Source organism: Oncorhynchus masou, unplaced genomic scaffold (assembly GCF_036934945.1).
Source record: "Oncorhynchus masou masou isolate Uvic2021 unplaced genomic scaffold, UVic_Omas_1.1 unplaced_scaffold_4016, whole genome shotgun sequence".
In the NCBI taxonomy this organism is placed as follows: domain Eukaryota; kingdom Metazoa; phylum Chordata; class Actinopteri; order Salmoniformes; family Salmonidae; genus Oncorhynchus; species Oncorhynchus masou.
The window spans coordinates 21,585-31,786 of record NW_027010416.1 but is presented as its reverse complement, the minus strand read 5'-3'; the positions used below and the strand labels follow the sequence as shown (position 1 = coordinate 31,786).

The 10,202-nt window shown below is 45.1% G+C and overlaps 1 protein-coding gene across 1 annotated transcript; it reads right to left on the bottom strand.

Moving 5' to 3' along the window:
• Positions 1-8,811: 8,811 nt before the first annotated feature.
• LOC135534852 (hatching enzyme 1.2-like) lies at positions 8,812-9,663 on the bottom strand. The gene has a single exon (XM_064961668.1). The coding sequence runs from the start codon at positions 9,661-9,663 to the stop codon at positions 8,854-8,856; it is 810 nt and encodes a 269-aa protein (XP_064817740.1). The 3' UTR covers positions 8,812-8,853.
• Between the last annotated feature and the right edge of the window lie 539 nt (positions 9,664-10,202).

The following is a 10,202-nucleotide window of genomic DNA, read 5'->3' as shown; positions in this document are numbered from 1 at the left end:
ATCTATACATAATTTAACATGAACAGTATCTATACATAATTTAACATGAACAGTATCTATACATAATTTAACATGAACAGTATCTATACATAATTTAACATGAATAATATTTATACATCATTTAAGATGAACAGTATCTATACATAATTTAACATGAATAATATTTATACATCATTTAAGATGAACAGTATCTATACATAATTTAACATGAATAATATTTATACATCATTTAACATGAACAGTATCTATACATAATTTAACATGAACAGTATTTATACACCATTTAACCTTTATTTAGCTAGGTAAATCAGTTAAGAATAAATTCTTATTTTCAATGACGGCCTAGGAACAGTGGGTTAACTGCCTTGTTTCGGGGGCAGAATGACAGATTTTTACCTTGGCAGCTCGGGGATTCATCTCTTGCAAACTTTCGGTTACTGGCCCAACACTCGAACCACTGGGCGACCTGCCACCCCACAACATGAACATTATCTATACATCATTTAACATGAACAGTATCTGGACATTATAGAAATATTTCTTCAGTAACAGCTTTACTGGAGAGATCAGCCTCTGTGTGACTTTCACAATATGAAATACTTTTGTTTGGTTCTTCTTTTAATGTATTGTACAATGAGTGTACAAAACATTAAGAACACCTGCACTTTCCACGACATAGACCAGGTGAATCCAGGTGAAAGCCATGATCCCTTATTGATGTCCCTTGTTAAATCCACTTCAATCAGTGCAGATGAAGGGGAGGGGACAGGTTAAAAACATGTTTAAGCCTGAAGACAATTGAGACACGGATTGTGCATGTCTGTCATTCAGACAAAACATGTAAGTGCCTCAGAACAGGGTATGGTAGTAGGTGCCAGGCTCACCGGTTTGAGTGTGTTGAGAACTGCAGTTTCCCGTATGTATCAAGAATGGTTCATCCAGCCGACTTGACAACCGTGGGAAGCATTGGAGTCAACATGGGCCAGCATCCCTGTGGAGCCCTTTCGACACCTTGTAGAGTCCATGTCCCGGTGAACATAGACTGCTCTGAGGGCAAAAGGGGGTGCAACTCAGTATTAGGAAGGTGTTCCTAACGTTTTGTAAATTCAGTGTATATCACTATTAAGTTCCCTAACTACAAGTCTTCGCTCATAAGAGTAGACGAAGGAGACTTCTACAGAATATAGGCCTATCAATACATAATGCCAAATCCCTTTTCCAGTAGAAGTTGACAGCGTACTTTGTTATCGTTGGGGATATGTTACAGTATGACAATGTGCACCTGGGATTAGGAGGATGGAGAATATAGTTTTCCCTTCATAACCAACTGACCATCAAGTTACATATCCTGGCGTTTCCTATAGGAATACAGTAAGGCATATGCAGTGAAAACCAACCTGGTCCTGTAGGCTAGCTCTCTCTCTGTGTGGGTAATCACAATAGACCCACTAAACACAGTGAAAACCAACCTGGTCCTGTAGGCTAGCTCTCTCTCTGTGTGGGTAACCACAATAGACCCACTAAACACAGTGAAAACCAACCTGGTCCTGTAGGCTAGCTCTCTCTCTGTGTGGGAAATCACAATAGACCCACTAAACACAGTGAAAACCAACCTGGTCCTGTAGGCTAGCTCTCTCTCTGTGTGGGTAACCACAATAGACCCACTAAACACAGTGAAAACCAACCTGGTCCTGTAGGCTAGCTCTCTCTCTGTGTGGGAAATCACAATAGACCCACTAAACACAGTGAAAACCAACCTGGTCCTGTAGGCTAGCTCTCTCTCTGTGTGGGTAATCACAATAGACCCACTAAACACAGTGAAAACCAACCTGGTCCTGTAGGCTAGCTCTCTCTCTGTGTGGGTAACCACAATAGACCCACTAAACACAGTGAAAACCAACCTGGTCCTGTAGGCTAGCTCTCTCTCTGTGTGGGAAATCACAATAGACCCACTAAACACAGTGAAAACCAACCTGGTCCCGTAGGCTAGCTCTCTCTCTGTGTGGGTAACCACAATAGACCCACTAAACACAGTGAAAACCAACCTGGTCCTGTAGGCTAGCTCTCTCTCTCTGTGTGGGTAATCACAATAGACCCACTAAACACAGTGAAAACCAACCTGGTCCTGTAGGCTAGCTCTCTCTCTGTGTGGGAAATCACAATAGACCCACTAAACACAGTGAAAGCCAACCTGGTCCTGTAGGCTAGCTCTCTCTCTGTGTGGGTAATCACAACAGACCCACTAAACACAGTGAAAGCCAACCTGATCCTGTAGGCTAGCTCTCTCTCTGTGTGGGTAATCACAATAGACCCACTAAACACAGTGAAAACCAACCTGATCCTATAGGCTAGCTCTCTCTCTGTGTGGGTAACCACAATAGACCCACTAAACACAGTGAAAACCAACCTGGTCCTGTAGGCTAGCTCTCTCTCTGTGTGGGTAACCACAATAGACCCACTAAACACAGTGAAAACCAACCTGATCCTATAGGCTAGCTCTCTCTCTGTGTGGGTAACCACAATAGACCCACTAAACACAGTGAAAACCAACCTGGTCCTGTAGGCTAGCTCTCTCTGTGTGGGTAATCACAATAGACCCACTAAACACAGTGAAAACCAACCTGGTCCTGTAGGCTAGCTCTCTCTCTGTGTGGGTAACCACAATAGACCCACTAAACACAGTGAAAACCAACCTGGTCCTGTAGGCTAGCTCTCTCTCTGTGTGGGTAACCACAATAGACCCACTAAACACAGTGAAAGCCAACCTGGTCCTGTAGGCTAGCTCTCTCTCTGTGTGGGAAATCACAACAGACCCACTAAACACAGTGAAAGCCAACCTGGTCCTGTAGGCTAGCTCTCTCTCTGTGTGGGTGACCACAATAGACCCACTAAACACAGTGAAAACATTCCCAATGCACCCCCATTGTCACTTTTCTACACTTATGTATCATTATTTATATTGAATTACTTCAAATCGTATTATTATAAACGCTAAAGCCAAATTACCACCCTGCTCCTATAAGATTGGAAACCCATTTGAATACTATGTCTGAGCAGACATTGTGTTCTTTCACCACCACCTCTATCTGCCAGCTACAACATAGTGGGATTTTAATGTCATCAATCCACCATGTATTGTAACACGTTGACAGTGGAGCTGCTATAGCTGGTTGAAATACTGCCCTTTCTCAGGATTGTCCAGCGTTTCAAGTGGAGCTCCTCAGTGGAAGACCTGGGTTCAAACTGCATTTGTTTCCCTTCAAATAGTTTGATGGTTTTATTAGAGTCTGTCTGGACTGCCAGATGGATGGAGTTTGCACTTTTGAGACTATTCCATTGGTTCTATTGCGTCAGGTAAGCTCAATCAAGCACAGTGAATGGGTTTGAAAGAAAACAAAGATGATTTGAACCCAGGCAGGGTTGTCCGGTGCAGCTGGCAGAGGTTTTACAATATATAGCCCCTCCAGAGTGTCTTGTCTCTGGGGGCAGAACCCAATACCTCTCCACTCCATCCCTCTATCCCCTCTCTCCACGCTTGGATGAGCGTACTCAATGTACTGTGAGCTGTGGTGTATATGATTTCACTGTTGGGTTTGGCAATGGTTAACAAACCTGTCTGATTCTTCTTCAACTACAGGGAGAACCCCACTGGATTGTGTTGAGAAGAGAACAGAGAGAATGAATGAATCTAAACTGGAACAAAAACCTGGACGACTAAACTGTTTCTGTGAGAACCACTGCCGTGATGTACAAGACATGAAGGTATCTGGCCCATTACGAGCCCCAGACCCTGCCTGTTTCCCGTGTCCATGCACCCTGTGTGAACACACAGTCGCCATGCAAGGCTGCTGAGAGATATGGAGATGTCAGTCGGTTCTATCTTTGGGGCGGCTGTGTGCTCCTGTGTCCGTCCCCCACATACATGATTCCCCCTGAGTGTCTGAGACATTGTTTCCCAGTGTCCCGCTTTGCATCCCCAATGGCACCCTTGGTCAAAAGTAGTGCACTAAAAATGGAATAGGGTGCATTCATGATGCAGTCCCGGATGCTCGTCTCGACTCCCCGGCCGGCTTGCTTTTTATTTTTCATGGGCAAATCCCACATCAAACATATATGCGTTCCCAGAGACAAGCGTATCTATCCATCTAATTTCCAAACCCAGAACCAAATATGTCACGAGAGACTACTATCCATCTCAAACTGAGCAACAGAGGGAGAAAAGGCAAGCCAAGTCTCTACACAACTGTACTGTTGTCATTGGAGGTGTCTTTGGGTCTTTGAGAGGATTTATGCAGTCCCGTTTTACAGCCACGATTCAAGATATGTCCAGGAGTTATTGCTGAGACTGTAGTTCAGTAGAGAACTGTAGTTTTATATGGAGGGTGATACCATGATTCAGCTCTTGTGCAAAAAAAATGAAGAGTTTATAAAGATGTCATAGATGGACTATATACAGTATTGTAGTGTTGTCTTGCTTTCAGTTTCCTCTCCAGAAATCCTACATCAACATGTCAAATCTAATCAGGTTGATTTGACACTTTGGTCACTGCGTGTCCTCTCAAGAGCACAAAGAGAAACGTCTTTGGAAAAACGAATTCTCCCAGACCACAACCGTTCTGGAGCTTCTCCAACGTTACAGCTGTCGGATATCTTGTTTGTATCCCAATACAATAGGGCTCCCAAGTGGAGCAGCGGTCTAAAGCACTGCATCTCAGTGCTAGAGGCTTCACTACAGACCCTGGTTCAATCCCAGGCTGTATCACAACCGGCCGTGATCGGAAGTCCCATAGGGTGGCGCAAAATTGGCCCAGTGTCATCCGGCTTAGAGGAGGGTTTGGCCGGGGTAGGCTGTCATTGTAAATAAGAATCTGTTCTTAACTGGCTAGTTAAATAAAATATTATAGTCATATTGATTTAGGAGTGTTCCATAGTTCTATAATAGTCATGTTGATTTAGGAGTGTTCCATAGTTCTATTATAGTCATGTTGATTTAGGAGTGTTCCATAGTTCTATTATAGTCATGTTGATTTAGGAGTGTTCCATAGTTCTATTATAGTCATGTTGATTTAGGAGTGTTCCATAGTTCTATTATAGTCATATTGATTTAGGAGTGTTCCATAGTTCTATTATAGTCATATTGATTTAGGAGTGTTCCATAGTTCTATTATAGTCATGTTGATTTAGGAGTGTTCCATAGTTCTATTATAGTCATGTTGATTTAGGAGTGGTTCAGAACTCCATTATAGTCATAATGATTTAGGAGTGTTCCAGAACTCCATTATAGACATATTGATTTAGGAGTGTTCCAGAACTCCATTACAGTCATATTGATTTAGGAGTGGTCTATAGTTCCATTATAGTCATATTGATTTAGGAGTGTTCTATAGTTCCATTGTAATCATATTGATTTAGGAGTGTTCCAGAACTCCATTATAGTCATATTGATTTAGGAGTGTTCTATAGTTCCATTATAATCATATTGAATTAGGAGTGTTCTATAGTTCCATTATAGTCATTGATTTAGGATTGTTCTATAGTTCCATTATAGTCATATTGATTTAGGAGTGTTGCCACGTTCTAACCTTTAGTCCTTTGTTTTGTCTTTATTTAGTACGGTCAGGACGTGGGTTGGGGTGGACAGTCTATGTTAGTTTTTCTATATTTTCTATTTCTGTGTTTGGCCTGATATGGTTCTCAATCAGAGGCAGCTGTCTATCGATGTCCCTGATTGAGAACCATATTTAGGTAGCCTGTTTTCCTTTGTGTTTTGTGGGTGGTTATTTTCAGTCTTTATGTGTCTAAACCAGATAGAACTGTTTCGGTTGTCACTTTGTGGTTTTGTATTTTTGAAGTGTTCGGTTTCTTATTAAAAAGATGAACACTAACCACGCTGCACTTGTGTCCTCCTCTCTTTGTCCCCGGTTCGCCAGCACAGCCCAGTGCGGGCTATTCCCCCTCGCCGTACTGGCCTGGCTACCGGGAGCATTCAACCAGGTAAGGTTGGGCAGGCTCGGTGCTCAAGAGCTCCAGTGCGCCTGCACGGTCCGGTCTATCCAGTGCCACCTCCACGCACCAGCCCTCCGGTGGCAGCCCCCCGCACCAGTCTCTCCGTCTTCTGCCTACAGGTGCTCCCGCCTGTCCAGCGCTGCCAGAGCCTTCCTCCTGTCCTGAGCTGCTAGAGTCTCCCGTCTGCCCGGAGCTGCTAGAGTCTCCCGTCTGTCCTGAGCCGCCAGAGTGGCCCGTCTGTCCTGAGCCGCCAGAGTCGCCCGTCTGTCCTGAGCCGCCAGAGTCTCCCGTCTGTCCTGAGCCGCCAGAGTCGCCCGTCTGTCCTGAGCCGCCAGAGTCTCCCGTCTGTCCTGAGCCGCCGGAGTCGCCCGTCTGTCCTGAGCCGCCGGAGTCTCCCGTCTGTCCTGAGCCGCCGGAGTCGCCCGTCTGTCCTGAGCCGCCGGAGTCTCCCGTCCATTCGGGACCCATTTCTAGGGTCCCCAGTCCGAGGTCGGCGGCGAGGGTTGCCGCTCGTAAGAGGCAACTGGGGCGGTTGACGAGGCGGACAAAAACTGTGGTGAAGTGGGGTCCGCGCCAGAGCCGCCACCGCGGACAGACGCCCCCCTGACCCTCCTCTATAGGTTCAGGTAGCCTGTTTTCCTTTGTGTTTTGTGGGTGGTTATTTTCAGTCTTTGTGTGTCTGCACCAGATAGAACTGTTTCGGTTGTCACTTTGTTGTTTTGTATTTTTGAAGTGTTCAGTTTCTTATTAAAAAGATGAACACTAACCACGCTGCGCTTTGGTCCTCCTCGCTTTCTCCCGAAGACGTCTGTTACAAGTGTTCTATAGTTCCATTGTAATCATATTGATTTAGGAGTGTTCCATAGCTCCATTATAGCTCTACAGATGTAAAGGAAGATAGGAGCAAAATCAACCTCCTTGCTTCCATTTAACATTCTCTTTGGCTTTGAGTCATTTCTATACTTTAAAATGCATGAGGTGAGTCTTCATAACAGAACCAGTGCTATTAGATGGAAGAGATAGACCTAATGGCAAAGGGAAGAATCCATATGCTTTTGAAGAAATCTTCCACAATATGTCATCTACTGTATTTCTCTGCCTTTGTACTCTTGCCAAATGCACTCATTCCACTGGACTCAAGAAGATGCCCAGTTCCATTTTAAGAGCACTTTCACATGCACATGCATTCCTCCTAGTACCAGAGATCCTAAGATCGCTCGCTCTTTCTACATGTAATTCAAAATGTGGCTCATCCTCATCCGTATTAACATATGACACTGAACAGATAGGACGTTCCCCATGGCCAGCGTCCCGAATTAAACCCTGTTCCCTATTTAGTGCACTATTTTTGACCAGGGACCATAGGGCATGGGCCCTGGTCAAAAGTGGGGTACTATGTATAGAGAGTGATTTGAGACGCAGGGTATGCTTCCACTATGGCAAAAGATATGGATTCAGAGAGAGAATGTGTGTGTCTGTCTGTGGGACCAGGGTCCGGAAGATAAGTGTGTCTAGAACAAGAAGGATGGATGGAGACTCTGCAAGTGCATGGTCAGTGGGAGTGAACCAGTAGAATCCCACTATCTGGACAGCCCCCGTCAGAAGATTTATAGATGTTCAAACTAACTATCAACAACTGTTCAACTAACCCTAACTCTAGGTTCATGTTCATCACCTGGCTCAACCCTAACCATAACCCTAACCCTAACCATAACCATAACCATAACCCTAACCCTAACTCCAGGTTCATGTTCATCCCCTGGCTCAACCCTAACCATAACCCTAACCCTAACTCTAGTTTCATGTTCATCACCTGGCTCAACCCTAACCATAAGCCTAACCCTAACCCTAACTCTAGGTTCATGTTCATCACCTGGCTCAACCCTAACCATAAGCCTAACCATAACCCTAACCCTAACCCTAACTCTAGGTTCATGTTCATCCCCTGGCTCAACCCTAACCATAACCCTAACCCTAACTCTAGGTTCATGTTCATCCCCAGGCTCAACCCTAACCATAAGCCTAACCATAACCCTAATCCTAACCCTAACTCTAGGTTCATGTTCATCACCTGGCTCAACCCTAACCATAACCCTAACCCTAACCATAACCATAACCATAACCCTAACCCTAACTCCAGGTTCATGTTCATCCCCTGGCTCAACCCTAACCATAACCCTAACCCTAACTCTAGGTTCATGTTCATCCCCTGGCTCAACCCTAACCATAACCCTAACCCTAACTCTAGGTTCATGTTCATCCCCAGGCTCAACCCTAACCATAAGCCTAACCATAACCCTAATCCTAACCCTAACTCTAGGTTCATGTTCATCCCCTGGCTCAACCCTAACCATAACCATAACTCTAACTCTAGGTTCATGTTCATCCCCTGGCTCAACATTAACCATAACCCTAACCATAACCATAACCCTAACCCTACACTAAATGATGTAGTGTGGACAATTGACTGAAATGACTTGACAAAAGAAAGATAGAGGACTTATGTGCTTCCTCATGAGATTTATTTTTATTTCCATTACTATCAGGTAATGAACATGACAAAACCTCACGTTGCCTTCAAACAACACAATGCCAGATCATTTTAACATTGACAGTCCGACATCAAATTCAGACATCAGATTCAGACATCGGACATCAGATTCCGACATCAAATTCAGACATCAGATTCAGACATCAGATTCAGACATCAGATTCCGACATCAAATTCAGACATCAGATTCCGACATCAGATTCAGACATCAGATTCAGACATCAGATTCAGACATCAAATTCAGACATCAGACATCAGATTCAGACATCAGATTCAGCTCCAACTTTTCCCTCCCTTTAACACCTGTAGAGCTTGTTAACCCTCTGAACGTCGATCGCAGACATCCCCAAGCTCTGTCCGATGGGCACAGTGGCGTCAGGAATAGGAGTGATCGTCTCCTGCCTATACACAGTGCTGAACGACCATCTATTATAATGCATGACGGAGGAGTAGTCATAGGGAATGTCCAGGTTGTTGGTGTCCTCTTTGTCGAAGTTGGGCTCCTCCCCGCGTTCAACATACTCCCAGTTGATCCTGATGTACTTGTCGCGGTCACTCCTGTTCTGTTCGTGGTAGAAACCCAGAGCGTGGAGCAGCTCGTGCTGGATGGTACCGTGGTAAACACACCCTCCTTTTTCGAGGGATACGAGCTGCTTACCTCCGGTTTTTCCAACCCATGAAGAACAGCCGGATCTGCTTTCGATGCTGAGGTAGTCCCTCTGGTTGCTACGTTGGACGAAGCGCACGCAGGTCTTGGTGTGGAAGGTGTTCATGGCGTACTTGATCTTCCCCTGGGAGTAAGAGTCAAAATCTGAGCTGAGCGTGTAAGGAACCTTGACGAGGTTCTCTGACTTCTTCTTCTCCCAGAGACATTTGTTGGACCACAAGCACCTGATGGCAGTCCTGGTTCTGGGGACCATGACGTCTCCTTCCATCAGCATCTCTGTGGTGCCATTGTTGGTCTCCAGGATCCTGGTGGTGATGTCCACCAGATCATCTGGGTCTTCTGTGAAGACCATCTCATCCTTCTCATCAAGCTGGAGAGGGTGGGCCTGTGTGAGTCCTAGGAAGAGGAGGAAGAAGGAGAGAGAAAGAAGGTAGGCCATTTTTCTTAGCAGTTGGAGAGACTGTTTGGGTGTCCTCTTTCGCTGTGGCTGTGGGGGACAGCCCGGCCAGCCGGATGCCTGACGAAGACCCAGATGACACAGGACACAACATTCTCAGAAGCCTCAACTCGTGACCAATCCAGCCTTGAACTGGCTGAACCTGCTGGTCATCACTCTCTGTACCCAAAGTAGCAAATGCTTCACTGTTCCCATTGTTCAGTTGAAAGTTGTATCAGTTTCATATCAACCAACGTCTGTACTGATGCATGTATGGGTAATTCAGAATGACTACGTAATCTTCAGACAGAGTAGTTAGCCGTGTCTATTCAAGTTGTTCAGGTAATGTAATGTATCTATACCAGAGCTGTAGGAGTTGTCCAGCTATGCTGCTACAGTCTTTATGATGCGCCACCACCAGACCAGACACTCTCCCCACACATTCCTAAACCAGAAACTCTGATTGTAATTGCCCTACTCTGAGGCCACTGTAGCCTGGTTGAGGCATTGAAGTCTTAGTGACTAGAAACATGGTAAAGGAC

Coding starts and splice junctions, on each gene's coding strand:
- LOC135534852 (XM_064961668.1), bottom strand. CDS start 9,663: ATGGCCTACCTTCTTTCTCTCTCCTTCTTCCTCCTCTTCCTAGGACTC.